General features: G+C 39.5%; 1 protein-coding gene across 1 annotated transcript; it reads left to right on the top strand.

Moving 5' to 3' along the window:
- Positions 1-14,466: 14,466 nt before the first annotated feature.
- Positions 14,467-25,241, top strand: CHMP2B (charged multivesicular body protein 2B). Its single transcript, XM_056494016.1, has 6 exons — positions 14,467-14,619; positions 17,387-17,478; positions 20,308-20,502; positions 22,066-22,168; positions 23,114-23,220; positions 23,355-25,241. Exons 1-6 carry the CDS (start codon positions 14,586-14,588, stop codon positions 23,466-23,468), a joined length of 645 nt encoding a protein of 214 aa, XP_056349991.1. The 5' UTR covers positions 14,467-14,585; the 3' UTR covers positions 23,469-25,241.
- The last annotated feature ends 306 nt before the right edge of the window (positions 25,242-25,547 follow it).

Genomic DNA, 25,547 nt, shown 5'->3' with positions numbered 1-25,547 from the left:
GAGCAGAGCAATCCCAACAGCGGGTGGTTCAGCTGTTTTGACTGAGCTCTTGTCTAGGAAACTCACATAAACCCCATTTTACATGTCTAAATCTTCAACATGATGGTGCTGAGTAACCTAGAGAACAAAATAGGGCTCCAGTGTTTGAGCACTGAAAATGCCTGGGCAGAGATGTAGTCTGGGACCACAGGAGTCATCCAGGATCACACCAAACCAAATGCCAGGCTGTGTTTGCTGTCTGACTGCAGACCAGCACATTTCAGAGCTCAGGCAGAAGCTGTTTGGCTGCCACAGAAAGAAAAGGCAGCAGCACACATATGTACAAAGAGACCCACAGAATCCAATCCCCCCTCTCCAGCAGCAGTTTGAATGCCATAGCTTAGTATAATTTTTAATTAGATTTTACTGTGACAAATACCATAGATTGTGCTACAGCTTGCATACATGAGTATTGCTGCCAAGGCTAATAAAATATTATGTCTTTTCACAATTTAGATAATCACAAATCTGCCCTTTTCTTTCAGCCAAAACCCACTCTAAAAATTCAGAATGAAAGGTTGTTTCAAGTTGATGAAATAGGCAAGATAATTGCAGAAACAGCTCATTTATCTGAGAAATAATAAAAAGGATACAATGACCGTCCCTCACCCACAAAATCCTATTTATTATTGCTTAGGATATTTGCACAAATTCTGGAACACAGCTTTATGATGCTATTTCTTTTTACCATGCTGTTACATCCTCTTTCACACCATGTTTTGAAACTCATTCATGTTAGATCCTTTTGTCTTCTACAAAGAATATTTATTGAAGATTTTTACTGCAAGTCATTAATTAATTAATAATGATAGACTGTAATACCAAGAGCCAAAATACAGCCCCCATAAAATAATACCTTCTGAAAGAAGATAATGACACTCCTTTAGATAGGATACCAACCTATCAGAGATATTTCTATCCTGAAAAAGAGATTGATTAGAGTACCTATGAGGTTCTTTTTATACATTCAGATGATACACTCCTTAAAGACACCTGAATAAAATAAGTAACTAATTTGCATGTATTATTACCCAGTCATGAAACTAGACCTCATGTCTTGCTGGCAAGCAGAAACTTTGTTTCTGCTGCATTGAAATAGTTTTGTATAGTAATTTTCTGAAGCTGCCATTTTTCAAATGTCATACAGATCCTTTATAGAAAGACAGTGGTTTCCAGATAATAATAGCTACTTCTGTGCCTTCCCTTCAAAATACATGTTAGTAGCCCACTAAATGCTGAAGATTTATACTCCTCTTTCAAATAACTGATTAGGACATTTACATTTAGTTGCAGACTGTCATATATTAATTGCTTGATACAACTTATATCAATATTAAGAATACTTTATACGTTGATGTGGAGGGGGATTTTGGTAATATAATCAGTTTTAAATGTAAGATGACATCACAGTACAAAACACTGATTGACTGGTTAAACTGAGAACTACATCAGTTTAAAACCTGTTTTTTTCCAAATATAAAATGTTTCTTTCATTGAGTTAATAACACAAAGGGGTTGACTTGGGGTGAGTTTGTTGTTTTGGGGTTTTTTTTTTAATTGTCAATGCTTTGCTGAGGTGATTAATAATTTTTATATCTGCTGTTGGGGGTTTATGGATTTCTACACAGATCTGCTTATCTTCAATGGGTTGAAAAAGATGAATTTGAGATTGTTCAGCCTGGAGATGAGAAGGAAGACCCTCCCTGGAAGCATTCAAGGCCAGGTTGGATGGGGTTTTGAGTAACCTAGCCTAATGGAAGATGTTCTGCCCATGGAAGGGAGGTTGGAATGAGATGACCTTTAGGGTATCATCCAACCCAAACTATTCTGTGATTCTAGATCCAAAAACCAAGTTAAAAATTTGTGAGAATCACTTCTTTTAAATTAGATGTAGAACTTCAAGGCAAATGAAATTTAGAATTTTTTTTTCACTTACAGAAGAATTTTTAAAAATAAAATATTCACAAAATTAACCCTCACAATTTCCCAGATGTATTCATTTAGAGAACAAGATTCCAGACGTATTTATTTAAAGGACAAGATTCTCTTCCAGCTTCCACCAATCTAAATTAGAACAACGGAAATTAAACCAAATGGCAGCATTGTAACAAAAGCATAAATGAAAAAGGCTGTTAATTTTATTGCCACAGACTTCAGAAAACTGGAGACAATACAAGAAACACAGAATGTGTGAAAAGCCCTGCATAATACTTCATCTTCCCCCCAGCCCAGGGTGCAATCTCAGCAGTGCTCTGAGTGAGCTCTGCATCATCTATTACTCCAGCACTTGAGAAAATCCACACATCTCAAAGCAGGCAATATCCCAGATGCCAGTGATTAACAGAGGTTTAATCTGTTTTATCCAGATCTGTATGGACATGAAAATGTGCACTTGTCTAGGAAAGCTCACTGGGCAAACAACTCTATTTCAAGCTGGATGGAGGCAGCACAAGGGTTAAGAAAAACTTTACCAGCCTGTGTTGTATTGGAGCAATCAGTGTAATGCCAGTGCTCTGGGCAATGACAATCTGTTAGGTCTTTTCTAAACCCAGTACAAGCATTTGTAATGCAAATGTTAGCACGCTGAATATATCACAGTGTTCCTCCATCCATTGATACCAGCAAGGGGAGGAATCATGTGGCCCCATCCTCCCTCTGCAGCAGCTTGTTCCCTCTAGCTCTTCTTTACTCCCCGTGCTTTCTCTAATCTAGTTCTAAATATCTTCAAGCACAGTGATTGTTGTTCAGGACTAGTTATAGCATGTTAACCTATTTTCTCCCCTTTCATGTGATTTTTGACTCTGCTTCATTGAGCTGTGTTCGTGGTTCCCAGAGTTCAGCACTCTATGAACAATCCTCCTGTTTAGAAATTGGGAACAGGGATAAAAGCCAAGAGTTGTGAGAAATTTATGGCTCGATTTCCTTGGAATCTGGGAAAGTACTTAAACTTGGTAAAGTACTTAGAAAAGCAGGGAAACCCAATCCCCAACTGAGAAAAGTTCAAAGATAAAGAAGAATAGTCTAAAGGAAAATTATAATAATTTGACATTGCCATTCAGTTTGCTGCACAAACTATACAGATAAATTACACACATACAGCCTTTTGTGTGCATCACCAATTCATTTGCTCTAGCTCACAACCATTTTTTGTTTAAAAGCCACCATAAGAATTTTACCAAAAAAAGTGTTGAACAGAGCCAAATTAAGCCCACCACAGCTTATTTTTCTGACTGACTTTTCATGGATGTGCTAGAAACAGGTCTCAAGTTTGTTGAGGCACCTGTAGAACAAATTGGAAACATATTAGAGTTAAATAAGAATATTTACTTTTTTCCTGACACAATAACTCCACTTACAGCTCACTATGCAAATGAACAGGAATATTTTTTCCAGTTTCTCCCTTGCCCTTTGTTAAAATAAACAAATAGACCTCTCAAGAATAAAAGTGAATCCAGCTACTTATCTTGGAAGAAATGAGCAGAGACTAATACATGACAAAGTACATTAGTCATATTCAACAGTTTAAGTCAGTTTAACTCAGAAAACTAGATTTTCACCTTATTTCTCCTTTCCTTTAAATGCATATTTGAAAACTATGAAGCCACCAAACGTTCAAGGTCACAGCCACGTTCTTTCAAGTCAGACACATCTGTAAGAGCAGTAAGCATGAGATCAAATTTCAGGGCTTTTTTGAACAAGTGCTGAGATGGAGTTCACAGCTCCTCACTTCTAGTTCTACAGAGACAAGAGAGTGATAAGTGATATGACCTAAAAATTACCCTGGAGAGCCTGCAATGACATGTATGTGGGCTGAACAAAACATGAGAAAAAAAGGAGCTAGGAGGTCTGCACAGAGGTTGAGCTTCCACATAGTTAAAGTGTCTACAAAAGTCTCACAGGGAGGGTTAGGAAATACAGCATAGACAAGAAATGTGGGAACTGATCTTGCCCAATCCCAATGTTCAGTAGCAGAAGAAATTCCCATTCCAAGTGGTGTATTTGCAAAGCAGTAGGATCTCAAAATCCCATTGAATTAGTACAGATTAATTGGACTGACCATTGCATAAAGAAATGGAAAACTGCAATGAAAAGCAGTTTTACCTGATACACTACCTTACATTTTATTTCTGCCCCTATGTATTTACTAGTTTAAGAAATCACTGTTCCTAAACAGTGTGAAGATCTATGAATACATTTTCAACAGTATCTAGCACCAGAGCTATTCACAAACTCTGAAATATTTAATGGTGAAGGCTAAAGTTAAACTGACATAACCTTCACACATGGACATAAGTAAAGCAGGAAAAATCAAAACAGGAATAAGCAACTATTTACCATTATACCATAGGACTGAAGAACTGTTTGTGATGATAAATTAACAACTTGAAGACACAATTTTTGTTTGACTGAACATCCCTTGTCCCTGCAACAGACTCATGCACCTAATCAGGTGATTATTATGAAAATCCAACATTACATGTAAAAGTTTTCAGTGGTTAAATAAAGCACTATTTCTCAAATTCTCTCATTGACAATCAAGGACATTCCTGGTTCTATTCAAAGTGATCCCCAAGCACACAAGTCACTAAGGATCAGTAATCTTCATCTACCTAGCTGCATATACTGAAAACAAAATGAAAAACAGTCATGGCAGAATATAGGTTAGGAAGGACATTTATCTTTGTACTTTATAGAGTACAATAATTGAACTCATCAAAAATTACCTTAGAGGAAAAGGAATTTGAGAATGGATAGCATGCAGTGACTTTCCTTATTGCATTTCTAAATGTATAGAACAATTCCCTTTTGAATGGAAACAAACAAGTTATTAATATTTTAAAACAACAAGGTTCACATCTCTTCCTCAAAGTATTTATTTAAAATCATAATTTCTTAGGGAAAAATCCAAAAAAAGATACAATTTTATTTAACATACCAATGAAATTAGAAGGGGAGCTCTATCGAAGGACTAACTCTCCTTAATGCCCTTATTCTGCCTTCATTATGCCACTGATGCCCCATGACAACAACATTAATTTGACATGGATGAGTTATGACCCACAGTGTCTTGCACAACTCTCCGGAAGCCTAAGGCAGGGTTTTTCTGCTTTGGGTATTGGGGCCAGAAGGACCATGCAGAAAAACAGGGCAATAGAAGGAGCAATTAAGCTACAGGTTGCTTTGCTGTAAGCAGTTAACCAGCTGTGCCTAATAAATTATTTGATTATACAACATCTTATAGCTCTGACATCGATTGTAACCATGCAGAAAAGACATTCAGTGGCTTTGTATATTTGCTTGTGTGATTATAACTTTAATTTCTCCTGGTACTCGTTGGTGCACCCTGGCAATCCAGTGTTTGGTGTGCTGGGTTTTCCATACCAATGGTCAACATGCTCAGAGCACTTCAAAAACGTGGACTAAAATACAACAGTCTTGAGTGGGAAAGGAAGTGGGAAAGGATTACTATTACTTTTTGCTGCTGAGAAACAAGACCACTCTCACCCAGAACAGAAATGAGTAAGAGGGGCAAACTGAGGCACATATATGGATGTGTGTATATTTACAATTACAATTTACAACTTTACTCACACAGGTGAGTGTCCATTGTAAATACATTGTGACACACCTTCCTCAGGAGCTCTCAACTATCTCTATATATAGTGCTTCCTGCTTGGGAGCTGGAACTATGGACTTCACACTCCCAGTCCCACACTGACCCCGTGCTACTCTGCATGCTCAGGAAACGGGAATTTGTTCCATGCAAGGTCTTGCACAAAACTGAATTAAAAAAAAAAAAAAAAAAAAAAAAAAAAAAAAATCACTGCAAAACAGCCCTCACAACCACTGCAAGTCTGAAGAGTTTCCCCCCATCATGACAATAATTTCCTAAAAAATGCTGGCTTATGAATCCTCTTCATCTCCCCATGTGGCCACAAAGAACTGTGGCCCCAGTCATTGTTCTCTCAGCTGAATGTCCCAGTCCTCCAGCGAGGACTCACAAATTGTCAAGATGACTCAGAGGACCATCACACAGCACGTACAACAAAGCACTGAATTAAGCACATCTCCAAAAAATTCAGACAGCAATTCATAAACTATTAAATGGAAGATTATAATAACAAATAGATGAATTCAGTCCTCCATGGATAATACATGTACAAAAATGCTAATCTTTGAGGCTAAATTATTCACAGCGAATGAGTCAATCAGCCCTATTCCCTCATAGACCACTATTTCCGGGAGCTATTTATAAGTGAGACAAAATTGATGCACTTGTATCATCTATTTCTCTACAAGAGGAAAGTGCATGATAATCCTCTCTTTATTCCCTTTATTAAGGCATTCCATGAATGCAAAGGACAACAAAAAAACACAAGAACCATTTGTAATTGATGCTGCAGTGACAGCTAAACTGTGAGTTAGTGAATTTGGCCAACTTTACAAATTTCCTTGGTTTTGATCAGGCACTTAATAATGAAATACCTCATTTATTAAGTGATGCAGTCAGCAGAACTCTGAACAAAACAGCCCATGCCAGAATTCTGTCACTGTCTTGTAAAATACCTGGTATACAGCAGGGACTATTCTTTAAACCAAAATATCTAATTCCCAGGAGCAGCTACAACCAAAAATCACTGCTGGAAAAAAAAAAAAAAAAAAAAAAAAAAAAAAAAAAAAAAAAAAAAAAAAGCAGCAAATCACACATTTCTCTTCCTTGACTTCCCAGCCAGCTGCATTTCTCCCAGCCACAAGATCCCCTCCAGAGAAAATAATGCAAGACCTGATAAAAGGACTTTTCTGCTGAAAGAAGGATCAATCCCTTGAGGGCAGGTTAAGAACAACTTTAAGGGACTGGGACATCAGAACCCTCTGTGGTCCATGTTCTCCCTCTAAAACAGGACCAGGTCCATAACCATCTCACACACTTTTTTGGCAATTACAGCTTACAAGGAGTAAGTGAACTTAATGATGATATTTTTTTAGCAAACAGTTGCCACATTCCTCATTTCAAAGGAAAAGAGACGCACCATAGAAAGATATTTCCAGAAGCAATTGAAAGGTTGAGCCAGACAAGTTCCCTGCATCAGGATCTAATGAGATTCCAAGGCTCAGCTCAGGAGACTCGGTGCTGTAGGAGCAAAGGAGAGGCTGCTCACACCTCTTCAGTCAGTGACAGCTGAGCCTCCCAGAAGGATACTGACACTTCCATGGATCCTGGCTACCTCACTTACCAACACACCCCAATTAACTTCTACAGGGATTATGCATCGAATTCTTGCTGAAATTAATGTGCTCAAATGCCTGTCCTGGCTTTGCAGGATTGAATCTTCATTTACATGTGGCTGAGTGCCTCTCCCCATCCTGGAAATGGAATATGTTTTATCCTAGCTGTATAAAGTGACAATGGCATTAGAAGGTTAAGAAAGAAACTAAGCATGATGTAGAAATAAAGTTTCAGCTAATCAAAAATATATTAAATGCCTTTTCAAACGACAAAAACAACATTAGTTTAATTTTTTAAAAATACTGACATTCACACAGACAACAAAGAGAGCATAGATGCAACTAAAATCAAATGAGATTCAAAATTGCTTCCAGTTCTGGGGCTGAAAACAAAGCATGCACAAGGGTCTACTACAGTGCTCTCTTGCAAGGCATAAACCAGGACTGCAATAAACTGCTTGATGCTGTCTTGCTGGTCATAAAGCTACCAAAAAATAAATTTTTAAAAAAGCCATTTTTTATTACACTTTGGGGTCCAATGCAATATAAAATATATCCTTCTGGCAGTGCACACTTTCAGACCAGATTTCAGTGACTTTGAGCTTTATATGTATTTTTGTCAGAGAGGACCCAAACATATTTTTTGTTGGATTGGGCCATAGGCAGCTATAGCTGCACCCAAAGGGCAGTGTAAATGACAAGCATTCTGAACCCCAGGGAAAGTATAAATCATTAACAACAAGACCAAGATAAGAGTTCCTTGAACTGACATTTCCAGTTTTAAGAGATAGTTTTCTAGTCCCTTTATCTTTGAAAGAAATATTGCCATTTGTAAATATAGTAAAATTACTTCATTTTCACATGGATGCAGGAATACCTTCACAACGCCCCTCAACAAATGTAACCCCAAAAGATAATCTCTAGACCATTTCTTTGGCCACACTGCCATTTTCATTGCCTTTCTCCAGGTGGCTCCTTGGGTTGCTCACCACAAACAGTGCAGGTGTCCTCAAGGCTTTCCCTGGCCTACCCCATACTTCACACCCTCACAGACCACACTGATTCCTTCAATTCTTGCTCAGCTTTTGAGACACTCATTAATTTTGCTTCTAACAAGCATCTTTTGTCTTCTCCTTACTGATGTTTTTTTCTAAAACTTAACTTCTTTTTACCTTGGCACCTATGAACAGAAAATATAAGTGAGGCTTATGTAAATTAACTTCTGCTTTCTTTGCACTGCCCAGTTTGCTTTGACATTCACATACTATTTCTTACTATTTTGGGACAATGTATTCTCTAGGGGATGGACTGATACTTTTCCCCCCACATTATAGAACATTCAAACCCAAAGCAGCCATGTTCCAAGAAAACAATGTCAAAAAAAATAATGAACAGCAACAATCTTAAGCTGGATTTTCTAGGTTTGTAAAACATTATTTTATAACAACTACCTCTAGTATCTCTTGCTTTAAAAAAAAAAAAAAAAAAAAAAAAACCACACAAAAATGCACACATGTTCTCAAACCTGAATCTATATAAACCAAGCCTTAATGTTTTAATCTTTGATGTGTAGTGGACTCCAGCTAAATCAAATACAGAAATTTGACCACTAATGCAGCATTTTTCTTGGGCAAAATACACTGTATTTTATCTAAGAGACATATAGGGTGTACAAGCAAGAATAATATCACCAAAAAGATCTTCTCTTAGCATCCTAAGATCTTCTCTTAGGATCAACAGATCTGGGTTACAGGCAAATTATTAGAAAACAAGTTGCTGAGGCAATATTCCATCAAAATGACTACTATCAGCCATAAACATATGGGACCCTCTAACTACCCAGGGTAATAAGTCTTGTATATTATTGCTGGGAATTCCTCCAAAGCCCAAATCATTTTTAGTTTGTGAAGCTCCCTAATTTATTTTCCATGGTTGGGAGGAATCTGCTGCTAAACTAAAAATACAGTTTTACCCCCCATTATCTTTGCACATAGAGTCACAGAGCTTTGGGCTAGAATTAACATGAGATAGGCTATTATGACTGCAAGAACATTTAGCAGTCCCTGTTGACTTTGCAGTTTGTAATAATAAATATCCTCCCCATAATATCTTACTCCATTTTTTCTGAACTTGATGCCTTGAGGAAGTCTTGAAGCTTGTGATAAAATGCTAACAGTATTTACCTATTTTGTTGCTAGCCAGGATTTCCTTTTCTCACTCATTTAAAGAAATGATATTTGCACGCAAAAACTCATATAAGTATAACCTCTGATTTCATGAATGCCCTGCAGAAATATGATTTCCTACTGTACTTGATTACTGAAGCAAAACTGACTCTGCTTGTATAAAGTAATGGCACTATTTTATAGTGAAGCTTTTGCTCTTCCACGAAGGAAAAACCTTGCAATCAGACATGAAGGTTATAAAAGATGCAGCCTGCAAGTCAGAAGTATCCCATTAGCACCAATCAAGGTGATAATTAAGACCAGATTTCTGAAAGGAGGGGGTAGGCTTTTAGGGGGCTTCACAAAGTAGTGAACTTCGTGCACATAATAAACAGTCCAAAGTACTCTTACTTTATTAAGAAGATGCTGAAAGTGACTCAAAGTAAGGTGTACTCTTGCATACATAGGTATCTTACTTTGTTAGGCTAACTGTGCAACATAAAAACTTGCCTACCCTCTTATATATTAAGGATGAGGAAGTTTGGCAGTTTTCTTTTTGTTGCTGGGGATTTTTTTAGGGGTATTTCAGGTTGGGTTTTTTCACTCCCAGAATTGTTCATAAATGCATTTAGGAGAAAAAAAAAAAAAAAAAAAAAAAAAAAAAAAAAAGAGATGGAGACAACATCCTTTATATGTTCAGGGTTTCGACTTCACTAAAAGACCACTAAACTGGAGGAACGTTTCACATTTCAGGCATTGCAGTTTTCCTTCAATTCATTCTTGCTGGTTTTTATTTATTCATAGGTCTGTCAAGCAATTTCAGCAGAGTATCAAGTAAAACATGCACATCACAAATACCCTCTCTCATAAAAAGACAATCTCAATCTCCATAGATGTCAGCAAATACTCACAAGAACAAATTAAAGCAAGCCATGCTTACACACCTGAAATGTGTAATTCCCTCTACTCCTTGCACCTTGTGTGGTGTAAAGCTTAGAAGAGTGACAATCTATTGGCAACTGATTCTTTTTAGGCAGAGAAAACAATAACCTATAAAGTCATAAATGAGACCAACAGTACACACTCTGCTTCCCACCCATGCCCAGTTCAACTTAAATTGTGAACAGATGGAAAGTAAAACATTCTCATATATTTCAGATTCACCACATTCTTCAATATTTTTCTAGATCAACAAAATTGCACTTTTAAAAAATTATAATGTTTTGAATTATAAGCTATTTCCAAATAAGCAATACACTGATCTTTAGCTTACTGACTTGCTTCCCTTTTCCACCTCATTGATTATGGAATTATTCTTACTGGGCAGCATTTCACTACGGGCATTATTTGTAGACAGTGAATTTCCTCTCATGATATCTATATCAATAATTTTATTTTCAGCATTTATAAAGGTTATTTCATACCTGTGTATTTGCTAGATGTGACTCCCCATTTTCCTCCTACAAATGAGGTATTTTTCAGTTCTCATAAGCATTCCACAAATGCTGCTGAAAAGTTCTCTAATCTGCAAGATGAGGGTGAGATATGCTGTATAAACACAGTTTATACACTTGCACAAATAAATAAGTGATTTATTTTGTAACAAAGCAGGCAAATGAATCTGAACTGATTTGAACCCTCTAGAACTGCACTGGAGGAAACCTCCACCATCTTACAGCCACAGCATTTCCCCAACTGTTCCTCTTCACCTTCCCTATCTTTTCTCCTGGGACTGTGTTCATTTATTTCTACCACTTCCAACTCCTTACTCTTCAAATATTTATACCCTGGTTTTGTGCTGGCCACCACTCCTCACCTGCTCCTTTCTGCTTCACTTTCTTCTAAACCTCCCAGATTTTGTGCCTCTGTATTTCCACGTCCTGCCCACCATGGAGAGCACACTCCTACTGCCAGGTTCCATGACAAATTAGAGGTAACAGGATGACACAGACTTCAGCAGAGCCACACATTTAACAATACCACCACATTTAACACAGCCACAACATCCCTCTGGTGCCACTGCAGTTCCAGATGTTGGCATAAACTGCAGCCTGAGCTTCACTAGGATCTGGAATTTTCTCTCTGCCCCCTTCCTAGCTCAGCCCACCTTCCCATGACAAGGTATAAAGTCATGGAGCCTTTAGCACAATCTCACAAACCCTTACACAAGTAAGGAGTTTGATTCCCATGGAATTCTTCCAGGATAAGATAAAGCACTGCAGCATTTGGAAAGTGGCCACTTGCTGAGGAACCAAAGACACTTCTCATAACTTTTTTTCACATGTAAAGTGCTGTGCATTTAATATAGCAATACATTTATACAGTATTTTATCATTTATCTTTCTCAGGCCTCTGTGATTTTCAACTTAACCACTTCATTCTTCCCTACACACAGCCTCATTTAATTTCCCTGTCTGCAGAGTAGGAATTAGACAGGCCCAGAATAGATCAAACAGTTCTGAATTTGGGTCATAATCCACAAAGCATCCCAAGACAGTCTGCCTCAGCTGTCAATGAAAGTTCACTTCCAGTGTTTTGCTCATACTAGAAAAGGAGATAGACTGGGAGCCTTCAATAGACCAGGAATCTTAAAAATACTTAAAACATAACCTCAAAAGCTTCTTCAAGACTCACACATCTGAAAACTCACCTCTCCTTTTTCTCCCAAGAATGCAGTCAGGAAAGGATTGTTTGTCAAATCACACACTTTATCTACTATTCTATAGAAGAGTTACTGAAAGCACCAACTTTTCAGGGTCTCTTCACAGCAGCCATTTCATCTGACCACCTGAACATGCTTAGATTTAAGCAGACTGAGCCTCATCACCTGGCATAAATTAACTATGTGCTTAAATACTCCAGTGCATCAATGCTAGAATAGCTTATCTATATCTCTAAAACCAAACACTCCCTCCTATCTTTTTCTAAATACAACTCTGGAATGCTGAACACCAGCTTTAATCTGGTTTTGTGGTCCATTCATTTTTCATACATTGACTTGAAGGCTTCCATTTCCAAATTAATACAGGATATTGCATTATCCTGCTAAACCAGTTTTTGTGTCCCAGTTTCACTCTAAATCCAACAAACAGAAAACACAGAGTCCCTGCTTTGGTCTGCTAGAGATATTTGCATACAGTCACTAAGGAAAGGTTATTTATTCCATCTCATTGATTTTTAAAATGTCTGCAGCATAAAGAACTAAGGTAATTTTTTTTTACATTTTGATTGGTGATCAGATCCTGAACCAAGTCAGAATCTAAAAGAAACACTGATACTTAAGCATTATTAATTTAAAAGATAAATTTGAGAGCTTCTCTTATCACTGCTATCTATATGTAAACTAGCATTCCAGCATTCAGGCTTACAACACAGAAAAGTAAGTCTTGGCAAGCAATAGTTCAGACATACTGTATTTATTGCAGTCATGAAGCCTATTATGGACATCTTTGTTTATCTCATCACAATTAAACATTCATGAAGAAATATTATGGAAAAATGCATTCCTGGTCTCATAGCTAATTAGCACAATTTAAGAGTACCCCGTAGTTAAGCTGCCCAGCCTCTCTCTCAAGGAAAGTGGGGATCTGAATCTAAATTGCAAGTGCTCTCCTCCCCCTCATCTGTGCATTTTCAAAACCAGGATTTTCAGTCTTGCTTAGTAGTCCATGTCTGACTGATCTGACCTAACAAAGAGTACAGACAGGCAGGAATAAACTTCTAAAGTGTATTTTATTTAACTTGCCTCATAGACAAAATTTCCACAGTATCTATGTCATTACACATGGTCTGGATTTCAGCCTAGATCAATCAGTGAAAAATAACTAAAGGGCCACATGCAAAACAATGAAAACTTGCTATTTGCAACAAAATCAGTGTTTTCAGAAAATCAGGGAATACTGACAGCAAGCACATAGTACCTTCCCATGTCCACATACATCCTTACTCTGCTATTACAATATTCTAATAGATTGTTTCTCCATGCAAGGTTATAAAAGTGTGGTTTATTAGGGTACTGCAACCATAAACTTACAATTGTTTCTCAGGCTGAATTTATATCTAGCTATCAAAATGCATTACTACATTCCAGTCACTTCTTTTTTTCCTTGCACATTAACATAATCATCCTCAACACTTCAAAGTAAGTGAAGTTATATCTAGCTGGTATTCAAACCTACAGCTCTGCCTTTTTTAATAAAGGTCCTCTTTTTATTTTCTAAGGGCATGATGCATATGTGGGTAATCACCAGTGATGAAACCACAGCTACGTTATAAACTACCTTATTAAAAATTAAGGATTGTAATTACATATTGAAACCCAAGAAAATTATTATTCCTTTTTCCATACTCTCGTGCACAGCGGTGCTTGTGACCCTGAGACAAAAGCATATCCAAGAAAACTAACGTGTAGTCAGCTCTCCAGACTCAGCAATGGCTTGGGGTGAGCGGGATGCTCCTGAGCAAAAAATCCCGAAACCCACGGTTCTTCTGTCACGGACGGACAGCGACCCCACTGTGTGTTTAATTGTGCGTTTAATTGTGTTTAATTGTGTGTTTAATCGTGACCTGTGTCCAAATCCCTCCACATGCCCACGCACCAGGTTTCCTGACAGAAGCTCGCTGAATTCCCACAGTATCTGTGTACGCGCGATCTGATTTCTAAAGGGACACAAGAAAAACAGTGAGAAGTTGCTATTTTTCCGAGACCAAGCAGCGAACCCCAGGAGCACCGCGCTGCCAAATCAACTTTTGACATGTTTTCATTTTAATGCTTAATAGTTACAAGTACAAGGAGAGAAGCCAAGCTCCGAGCGGGGAACCGGGAATCACCGCCCGTCCCCACACGGCAGGGCCGGTCCGCAGCGGCTCGGGGTGGCCAAACACGGGCAGACACAAAAACCCCGCAGGGTGGAAGAGAAGCCGAGCCCGGAGCCCCGCAGGGTGGAAGAGAAGCCGAGCCCGGAGCCCCGCAGCCCGCCCGGGCCCCGCGGCGAGGGCGGGCGCAGCGCGGAGCCCGGCCCGGCCCGGCCCCCGCCCGCCCGTCAGCGCCGGGAGGCGGAGCCGGGCGGGCGATCGCGGCCCGGCCGCTTCCTGGTCACCGGAGCAGGAGCGACAGGAGCCCGCCGAGGCGGCTGCGGGGGTCCGGCTGCCGCCATGGCCTCGCTCTTCAAGAAGAAGACCGTGGACGGTGAGTGGGTGGCCAGGGAGGCCCCGCCGCCCTCCCCGGGGCAGCGGCCGCCCCCAGCCCTGGCTCGGCCCCGGGAGCGGGGCTGGTCCCGGCGGGGCTCCGGGGCAGCGGGAACCCAGCGGGGGTCGCGGCCTCGGGCCCCGTGTCCCGGCGGAGCTCGCAGGGAGAGGAGCGGGAGGGGAGGGGGAGGCCCCGGCCCGCCCGCCCTGAGTCACCGGCGGATCGCGGAGAGTCCCGGGCCGGGCCTGGCACGGCGGGGCGGGGGATTCCCGACCCACCGGCAGCGGGGGGAGCCGGGCCCGGCCAGCCCGGGCCGTGGGCGAGCCAGGAGGAGGAGGAGGAGGAGGAGGAGCAGCGAGGGAAACAAAACAGGCCCGGCAGGAGTTGCTGGGGCCCAGGGGAGCCGCGGCCAGGCTGCACCGCCCCGACCTGGGCTCCCTGTGGGTGTGCTAACAACTCACTCTTGGTTCTTGGCAGCCAGTCTGGCACCAAAACGCTTAAACTTCAGCAGGAATAACGATCCTCGGAGTAAAGCCCCCAGAGGTGCCGTAGCTGCCCGCAGGCCCTGGGCGATGCTCAGCTCTCCCACCGCCGTGCCCCGGTGGCGAGCCGGGTTCGGCTCTGTGCCGCGGTGGCTGCCCCGGGTCAGAGCTGGTGGCTCGGCGTTTGAAAAGGGCTCGCACAAAATGACGCTGCTCATCCACCAATTGTGTGTCACCGCAGGGGAGCACGCCGGGCCCACCTGGCTCTTCCCAGCAGAAGGGAGGAAGGAGTTGGCACGAAGCTTCCATGCCAAAGGAAGGGTTGCAGGAGCCAGGTCAAGCCCTGCTGGATGTCTCGTCCAGCCTGTTTTAAGGAATGCTTCCTCCTTGCCCTGGTGTGTGTGACGGCAGTGTGACACACAGGAGTGGCTGCTGGCATAGACTGTCTCAGAATAATCTGTCCTACTCTGTCTGCTCTAGTAACTGGGAATTTTCCCCGGTTATCAGAGAGAAACAAGAACCTAGTTCTCATCTTGGCCTTCACTTCTAAAAACAAATGGAACTGTTCTTACAAATCTATCTGGAACTGCAGATAGTTGTTTTCAGTTTATTGCTATCCTTAGTTTAAGCCATTGTGGGATCATAAACTACAGAAATAAGGATCATGCTTACCCTTATTATCTCCTAAGTACTGTTATTGTTTGCAGTCACCTTGAAGTTCCTACCTCTCAAGCTTACTATGCTAAGGATTTTTCTTAAATAGTGTAGTTAAAAAAGCCAGTCTTGTATGCAGCTATTAAGCTTTTTCTTTCAATTTCACCAAGTGCAGCTGTGCAAGTAATATACACTTATCTACCTTCAAAATTACTTGCCTGTAGCATTTTCAGAATGATTTTCTCTTCTGTTTTGCCAGTGTGAAGAATGCAGTTATATTCTGTGCCATCTTTCAGTTCTTAGTTATTGTCCACTGAAAAGTGTGAATCTCCCAAGGATGGGGTTTTTTTTGGTAGTACTCACAGCAGCAGTAGCATTGTAAAAACATGTCATTTTCACACTGTTGGTTTTTTTTAAATTTGCCCAAGAACTGGGCAAATCTTCAGCAAGACTGGAAGAGGAAGTGTATACTCTGTCTTTAAAATGTCACTAAAGGTTTGGGATTTTTTTTCTGATTCAAACCTATAAATGTTGAAATAATTTCAGCAAGTGATGTCTTATAGTATTTCTGGCTTTGGAAATGAAGAATGCAACTGCTTCTCACCGTTTGTAGAAAAATTACCTCAAACCTTAAAAAATGAAAAGGGTGGCCTGTGATTCTAGAATTTATCCTTCATGAGCTCTAAAGTTTTTGTGACAGTCTTCTCCTTTTGAACTCCCACCCAAAGTGCAGACATAGAGTAGAAGTAGATGAATCTCTCCTGGATAATAACTGCTTTCTTCTATGGAGGTCAGAGGATGCTGAGTCACATGCAGATGTCCTGCTCTGCCTTTGCCCAGGTGAATCACCCAAGCACATGCTGTAAATCTTATCAAAAGTTAGCTGCAACTAGCATGACTGACACCTAGACTGTAAATAATACTTGCTTTAATAAGAGGATGTTACCAGTATGTAATTTTTAATAGTACAGTGCACAAAACTCTTATGAAGGATGATAGGTTTCACCTAAAGACAGTGTTAAACTTAGCTCACTGTGTCAGTTGTCAGACTGAAATTTGTTGTAAAGCCTTCACTTTCCTACCTTACTGTTCTTAAGCATCTCCTGATTGAAAAGTTTTGTAGACTGACTTGAAGAAAGGCTACACAGATGTGGAGGAGAGGAAGCTCCCCCAGAACAGAATAAGGATAAAAAAGAGCAGGATCCAGACTTGCATCTGGGTTCAATTTCACTGTTTGTGGAGCTGCTCTGAGATCTCATAAACCAAGGCTCCTTCAGATGCCTTACCTGGTGCAGTTAGGCCTGGCCATGATATTGCTGAGTTAGTGCTGGACTTGCAGGAAAGTGTGTACAGATATCTTACTGTGGGGGTTAAGGCTCTTCTGTGGTTAGAGTGCAAAGTAACATCCTAGGTAAAACAGCTTTTTTATTTTTAACAGGATGTAGCCCACACTGCTGACACAATGATATTGTATACAAATTGTATTTTGCTAATATTCTTTTTATCTGAAATGCTGGCACTTCTCTCTGAACAAAGGGAGGTGTCAAACATGCTGCATGGCTGTAAGGTGCTTAGCAGATGTTTGTGGAGTACTGAAAAACTTTACCCAGCTATCAATATTTTCTTTCCAGATATAATAAAGGAGCAAAATCGAGAGTTAAGAGGTACACAGAGGGCTATAAGCAGAGATAGAGCAGCACTTGAAAAACAGGAAAAACAACTGGTAAGTATGACAGGGAACTTTATTTTGCTCTTTAAAACACACACATGATAGATAACTTGCAAGATTTTAAAGATACAAATCAATGCATTATAATGGAATACCAAAAAAACCTGTCTTCCCCTTTTCATTTCTCAGTTATTAAAATTGTGTTGGAAAATATTTACTGTCTAAAAGTGATTCTCAGCCTTTGACATAGGAAAATCCTGAAACAATACATTTAGATAAAATAACCACATTGGGTTTTCCCTACAATTCCCAGAACTCTCTATCCTTCAGAAGGTTTTTTTCCTAGATTTGTAAATCGGTGGTCTTGTGGTGGAAAAATTAAAAGAAGTGCTGTCACATTACCATGACTGTCCAGTGGGAGAGAGTACTTGAAAGACCACAGGGCATCATGAGTACCCCATAGAGTTGTTATTTTCATTCAGTAGAACTTCCCTAAAACTAGCTAATAATAGTAGGACTGTTTGCCTAAATTAAGATGCATTCAGAACTTACTGTTTGTGAGCTTTCAAGTGCTCAGTGGCTGAATGCTGCACCTGTGTGGCACTATAAGAGGAGAAATGGATGTGCCAGATGGTGGGGTTTGATGCATGAAGAGTGCTCAGACTGTGGGAAAGGCTGTGATAATCCAGCCCATTCCAGCAGCTATGGGGATGGTGGTTTGTGGCAGCAGGTTGCATTAATACCAAGAGCTGGGAATAATAAACTAAAAGATCAGAGAAACTGTTTCTGAAAGCCTTGGACATGTAAGATGCAGTAGGTTGCTCATAAATAAGGCATTTTTCCAGTATGAAATATTCCAGATATTCCTTAATTGTAGTGAATATTCAGGCTGAAGTGTTGATTACTTACTACACTAAATGGTTTCAGAAGTGTTGGATTTCTGAGGAAAAGAAAAAAAGAGCAGTGAAATATATCATTGAAAAGTTAACATTTGCTGCTGGAATGAGAGAAGCAATGGACAATAAATATTAATTTTCAGTGTCAGATCAGGTGAAGAAGGATCAGGGGCTTATCAGTCAATCTCAAAACATTTCATTATGTGCTTTCTCTAGAAAGACCTTTTTTTCCCCGTTTAATTTTAAGGTACTACTCTGAGAAAACCCAGTTATACAGTTATATTAATTCTATGGATAAAAATACCTCAATGTATGCAGTCAGTTCTGTTTCAGTTCAGTAACCTGATATAACTATGTGAATTTTGATTTTTTTCCCCCCCAGAAGAACATAACTGATTCAATGAGCTTGCCCCAGACCTCTCAAAAGCAGATAATATACCCCAAATTTACCCAAATTCTTTTAAATTAAGAATAAAACCATCTGTATATAGGGTTTGATTTCTACAGGTGGATTATCTGCAGTGATTTAGCAATGGTTGGTATTTTGCTTTGAAAAAATCAGGTTGTAAATCTTTCAACTTACTGAGAAAATCCCTATTTTCAAACATTTGCTGTTAAAACTATGGGGTGCAGACTAATCTCTCCAACCTTCACAATACCTTAGATATAAAAAAAAAGGAAATAATATTCTGGTGATGTTACAGGACTTTTTGTAGCTTCTGTGAGCTACTTTCAAAGAGCACAGCTTTACTTCTATTTCAGGCCTCTAACATTGGAACAGTCTCCTGCTGCTTCATTGCCACCCTGTACCTTCCTGTATTAAAAATAGTGTGTATGACATACCCTTTGGAAATTTAGAATTTTGTGCCAGAGCCATCTCTGTAATAAACTTAACTATGAACTTTGGTGGTAGTCAGGGTAATGCAGTGGGCCAGTTTACACCTGCCTTTAAAGGTGACTCTTCTGCATGTCGTGGTGGCTAGAATTAACTTTTCATAGCTTCTCATGAATGCAGTTTTTTGGACTACCAAAACTGAAGCTCTGCATACCTGTAGCACGCATATTCTCCTGAAAAATCCAGGACAAAGCTTGTCCTTAAAACCTGTTTTTACTTAATGGTAAAAATCAAAATGGGCAAATGGACATTTGCAGAAAACTGAGCCACTGGGGCAAGGCCTCCTTAAAAAGGCTGGAAAGGCAAAAGTAATTGTAAAATTTGCATTACCAAGTCACAAATTACAAGGCACACTTTGAAGAATACCAGCTGACAAGATTATTTGTGCCAGGCTTTTTCCTAGTACCTCTGGGCTAAACAGATTGTTATTTCTTTTTGAATTGACAGATTGGGGTTTGGTTTTTTCTAAGACAGAAGTGTCTCTCTTACAGCAAAAGCACATGTTAAATTATGCTATTTTTATTATGATTGAAGTCCAGCTAAATTATAAGGGTGAAGAACCTATAATTCTTGGTCATCTAACTTTACCTACTTTTTCCCCAAAAAGTCTGTGAGGTTCTCTTGAGGCTGAAAAAGTGTTGAAAACAACTTTCCATTTCTTACATAAATGATGTTGTTTGTTTGCAAGAAATCAAAGTTTATTAGAGTCATGGCACCAGTAGTTGATATCACAATTCCTTCACTTTTTGGGCTTTTTTTTGAGCTGTGGCTGCTCATCCAGGTATGGAATTTAATGTGCCTGTAGAATTGAATGTGACATCATGCAGCAATTGAAGTCTTTGGGGGAACTGTGTGCTACCACACTATAATTCAGTTTTATTGAGTTTTTCCCTTGTGGTCAAATCATACCAGCATGACATTGATTCTGCTAAACAGCCTTGTTAAAAAAGCAAGAAACTATTTATATAACTTTAAATGTCTTAAAAGATTCCAGAGGTTAACTTTTGAATTTAATTATTAGTGGTGAGGCTTAATTATAGTCCTTATGTGAATGGAAATTCTGTGGAATTGATCTCACACCTTTTTCCACAGGAGCTGGAAATCAAGAAAATGGCCAAGACTGGTAACAAAGAGGCCTGCAAGGTGCTGGCAAAGCAGCTGGTGCAGCTGAGGAAGCAGAAGAATAGAACCTATGCTGTGAGCTCCAAGGTCACTTCCATGTCCACCCAAACCAAGGTCATGAACTCCCAGATGAAGATGGCAGGAGCTATGTCAGCTACAGCAAAAGTAAGGCACTGCAAGATATCCTTTTATATTCAAATGCAGCATATGGTTGCAAAAATTGTGTTATTTTGGGTAACTGCAGGGCTAAAACTCACTGTGCAGGGGTGGTGAGGATAGTAGTGAAAAACAGTTTGGGTTTATATTATTACATTTTTGTTTGGTCAATCTATCCACATAACACCTACATACTTTCTTGGGCTAGACATCTGTCAAATGTTTACATGATAAAAATAAGCTAATGCCAGTGAATGAACTCTTTTAGTACATAAAAAACCCCAAACCCTGCTGTTTCTGTGCCTTGCCTGTATTTATTGTCACAAGGAGTTTTTACTAGGAAAAAGTAGGGCATGACTTGTCTAGAAATCAAGGCAGTGTGTCACAATAGCTTTATGGCTTTTAAAAAAAAGTAGGTTATTGCTTTGGATCTAAAGTTCCTAAAAAAATCTAATCTGGAGTTCACTGTCATTCCCTCTGTGCTCTCTCAGGAAAGAGTATTACATTAAGTTTTCTCCCAAATCTCATAAGAGAGTGAAAAATCTGTTTTCCGAGTTAGGTGTGAACTTTTCCCTATTTCCCTGAATTGATAAAGAGGGATTTGGCTTTTGGCATGGAGTACTGTTCAGCTTGAGGTGCAGGAAGCAGAATTAATATGCATCACTGTAGACCAAGCTGGGCTTTGATCCCAGTCCAAGTTAAATCCAGTTAAAGACAGCAATGCAGCTCGGTGAAGAAAGGAATTACCACAAAGGCTTGGTGGTCAGGTGCCTTTTAGGCACAACATGAGGGCAGATTGCAGCCAGCCAGTGATACAGAGCTGTGGCTCTGCAGCAAATTTACAAATTGGACTTGTCTGACTGATCAGGTACATCACCCTTCTCAGTATTCTGACAACAGCACTCAGGTGAACAAGTTGGTCTTGCTTTTTAATTATTGCATGGGTGACTTGTTTTTATCTATGGTAGATCTTGGATTAAATTTCTTAAAATCAGAGTGTCACTGGAGTAGTTATAAGGATTAGGTCAGTAGGAAAAAAATGGGTGAAGTTTATTTCACTGTCACAGCAAGATCTCCACCCATCACACAGGTGCACCCTAAACAAGTACTTCCTCAACACTTAGATATTTTTTTCCCAGAGAAAAGTAATTTTTCCATTAAATTGTAACATCAAGAAACAATTTAAGGCCTGTCCTCCAGGGGTGATTCAAATAAATGGTCCTTTCTGAATAAGAACCTGCAGCCATTTACTTCTTCTACTGTGTGTAGCCTTCAAGTTAGGAAATGTTCTCCATTCTTTTCATTCAGCTCAGTCAGATTTTTCCTAATACAAGGCCAGGGGATGGTCATGGTGCAAAAAAGATGCACACATTTAAAAGTCTGTCTATTAGGACACTAGATAGCAATATTTCTTTCAAAGTGCAGGCTGTACTTTGTCACTTTTCTGCAGTTCTCGTGAGATGTAAAGAGACAAAGAAAGTGAAATTTGGAATAAAGCCTTTTTTATAATGAATGCACTGATATTTACCAATGTCTCATTGTATGATTTAAGAGTTTTTTCCGTATTAATAGACAATGCAAGCAGTTAATAAGAAAATGGATCCACAAAAGACACTACAAACTATGCAGAATTTCCAGAAGGAAAACATGAAGATGGAAATGACTGAAGAAATGAGTAAGTTCTGCACTGCAGGGGACAGCTGGCTGCTATTGGCAGGGGAGAACTAACCTAAAAACACTGATGTTTGAAGTTTACTTCTATAGTTAATGAGACTGACAGCAAAAATGTAGAGCAAACAAAACAATGTATGTCTGAAGAGGAAAGCTGAGCCTTAGACTTTTTAGAAGCTCTGGGTATTAAATCTAGAATCTATTCCTTCCCATCTTCTGCAAAACAATCATCATATTTTTAGAAGGAACATTCTGGGAGGAAAAAAGGTTTGAGACCCATTCAAGGCCTTGGCATAACTGGTAGAGGAATTGAAAAATTGTCTTAATTTAGATGCTGATAATCTCAGCTTTCTGCATATGGTGGTATGATATGGTTTTGTCTCCTTTTTCTTAAATTAAACCACAAACAACTTTTTGGGGAGGCAGCAAGTTTCCTGTTTCTGAGTACATGTGTTCACTGTCAGCTAACTCCTGGTGTTGCTCACAGTCTTCTCCCCATCCCAATTCCTGCCCCTCTGTTGGTCATACCTAAGTAGCATGGACTCAAACCAGTGCTGTTGACCAAGACAGAAACATCTCAATTTCACACAAGTTATCTGAGTAGTTAACAACTTTGCAACCTACTTGCAGGAAGAAGAGAGGAAGGAGATTTTTATGAAACTATAGGTGTTTTGCAGAAATGGTAAAATCTAAAATGCAGGGGACAATACAGCAGTGGAACTAAACATTTTAATAAAAACAGCCATGCCTTACCCTGTTGTTGCCTGGCTGTGCTCACAGGCCTTGCAAGGCAGAGCTAAGAAAGCCTCTCTAACACCCAGGTGCCTTCTGTTGAGCTGTTACACCGTGGGATTGCTGCTGTGTTCTGGGGGGGTAAAAAGAGGGTACTAGGTCCTGTTAGTCACCTTTTTGCTTAATGCAGTCTGGATTTTTTTTTTTCCTTTCTAAGTTAATGATACTCTGGATGATATTTTTGATGCTTCTGATGAAGAGGAAGAAAGCCAAGATATTGTTAATCAAGTGCTTGATGAGATTGGGATCGAAATCTCTGACAAGGTATGGCTATTTCTGCACAGTTCACCTGCTTTTCCCCCTACATTCCTTTTCTTAAAAAGAGTTTATTCTAAAAAACAGTCAGCTTGTCATAGCCTGCATTATTCTGACTGAAGGAAGCTTGTGTCTCCTTGCAGATGGCCAAGGCTCCCTCAGCTGCCAGAGGTTTGCCATCTGCATCGGCATCGACCGCCGCCACCATTTCGGATGAGGAGATCGAGCGCCAGCTGAAAGCCTTGGGCGTGGATTAACTGAGCCACTGCAGAGGCTGCTCAGCTCTAGACACGTGTACAAAGTGCAAATACTCTTTCAATGCAACTGATTTCTAGGAAAACCCTGAACTCTCAGAAATGACACCTTGAAGATCGATTTGCAGAGAAAAGTACTTTTTTTTTTTATCCATTGCATGGAGTCTTTTTGACTCTGGACCAACGAGGAGTGCAGTTCTAACTGCACTAATAAATTCATTAATACCTGATACAGATCTGTCCTTTGGATTCAATGTTCCATCTCAGTTCCTGATCTATCTCTAAAACTGGCTATTCTGTGGCTGGTCATGCCACTTCCTAGGACAGCACCTATGTAATATTTATCATTTTTATAAAACTATTATTGTAGAAACATTCTTAGTCTGTCATCTCTTAGCACAAACAAAACTTCACCTTGGCTCTTAGTTGGAAACTATTTTTTCCATGAGAAATAGCTTTGAAAGTCTAGCTAATTTAGGCAGAAAGAACAAGCATTTTATGTATTTCTTTGAAATTCCTTTTGAGCTGATGAAATAATAGCTTGCTATTCTTCTTACCAGAAGGGAAGGATACACTCCTTGTGCATTTAATTTTTCTGGAAGAGGACTTATATTTGTTAGTGAACTTTGTTGCATGAAAGGCACTGATTGAACTCTATTGTACTGTAACTTTGCTGGTTTCAACAGAATTGCTGTGCCTTTATGTATATAAATCTTGTACCTTTGTGATTTTCTTTCAGAATGAGTCTTTGAAAGGTGAGTAAACTTAATAATTAAGATGGTTTCACAAAATGCTTTGGTGAGACCTCTCTGTACACTTGATGGGACTCAGTGCTGGAGAGATGCACGCATTCAGAAATGCAAAAAGGACATTTGCCTGAAGCAACACTTGTATATATATTTACAGTATTTCTTAATGGAAGAGAGCTGTGCATAATTGTATTGTTTGCTAAGATGCAACTGATCACATTGATAAGCTAAATCTAAATATTAGTTTTAAGAACAATTTTGGATCATAAATGATAACTACTTGTCTAAACACTATAATAAAAGCATTCTGGTTCTGTGAAGGTTTTTCTATGGTCCCTGAACTGCATCAACACAATTCTAGCTTTAACTGGAATATGCATTGTGCTAAGGAATAAGAACTGTTGATACTTGAAAAAGACAAAGTGAGAATGCAGTTCCCAGTTATTGCTTCCTAGATGTTGTGATATTCCTCAGCGCTGACTCTGCTGGAGATATTTATCCCTCAGTGTTGATTTAGTGGTGCTGCTCAATGAATAGAAACACCAATCAACTTGGCTTGAAAAAGAGAAAAGCAAAATACCTCCCAAAACCAGGAAAATGGGGGGAACAAACCTCATAGAGAGGCTTTGCTGCTAGGCAGAGTGTAGCAGGAAACCTCTGTGAATCTACTGTTGTTGCACCATCTACTGTTTAGGACTGAAGTCAGCAAAGAGAATTCAGAGGAGAGCCTTCCTCAGTTTTTAGGCCAAAAATTGCAGGTGTTCTTTCTATTTCAAAGAAATGGTGGACAAATTGAATCTGTCAGGTAGTGGGTAGGAATGTGTAAGTTAATATATTGCATATATCCAATATGGGGTGATTTTTTTTTTTACAAGTTATTTTGTAAAAATTTAATAAAAGGCTTTTTATTCCACAATGACTTTGTCCTCTGTAGGATTAGTCTTACACATCTGTCTCTTACTGGGCTTCCTTCATGAGCTCTGATAAATATTCCTTTGACTTGAGCAATAAAGCACCATAATATTTATTGTAGTTTCTTGTGGACTTTTGACTCAATATTCAGTAAAGACTTTTTCCAAGTTTGCATTCCCTTATCTGAAGCCTCAGTACTGCTCTGTGGTATTGAAGGAGAAATAATAATGAGAACACAGGGATAAAATGTTACTGGTTGATTGTAGTTTGGTTGAAGACCAAAGCTTGTGTCCTTTCTGAATGAGGTGTGCAGTTGATCCTTTAAATAATTGTCAAAATTGGGCATAATTCCATTAGGAGTTCTTTCCTCTGGGTCTTTGAGGAACAGGAAGAAAGGTGTTGCTTTTTTTGGTGCCATTAG

Source organism: Oenanthe melanoleuca, chromosome 1 (assembly GCF_029582105.1).
Source record: "Oenanthe melanoleuca isolate GR-GAL-2019-014 chromosome 1, OMel1.0, whole genome shotgun sequence".
NCBI classification, from domain to species: domain Eukaryota; kingdom Metazoa; phylum Chordata; class Aves; order Passeriformes; family Muscicapidae; genus Oenanthe; species Oenanthe melanoleuca.
The sequence above is the reverse complement of the archived record's forward strand: the minus strand, read 5'-3'. Positions and strand labels throughout refer to the sequence as shown.

What these genes read in the sequence shown, in the direction of transcription:
- CHMP2B (XM_056494016.1), top strand. Translation starts at nt 14,586, where the DNA reads ATGGCCTCGCTCTTCAAGAAGAAGACCGTGGACG. An exon ending in AAAAACAGGAAAAACAACTG is followed by an intron (nt 17,479 to 20,307) that starts GTAAGTATGACA and finishes CTTTTTCCACAG; the next exon opens with GAGCTGGAAATCAAGAAAAT. An exon ending in GGAAATGACTGAAGAAATGA is followed by an intron (nt 22,169 to 23,113) that starts GTAAGTTCTGCA and finishes TTCCTTTCTAAG; the next exon opens with TTAATGATACTCTGGATGAT.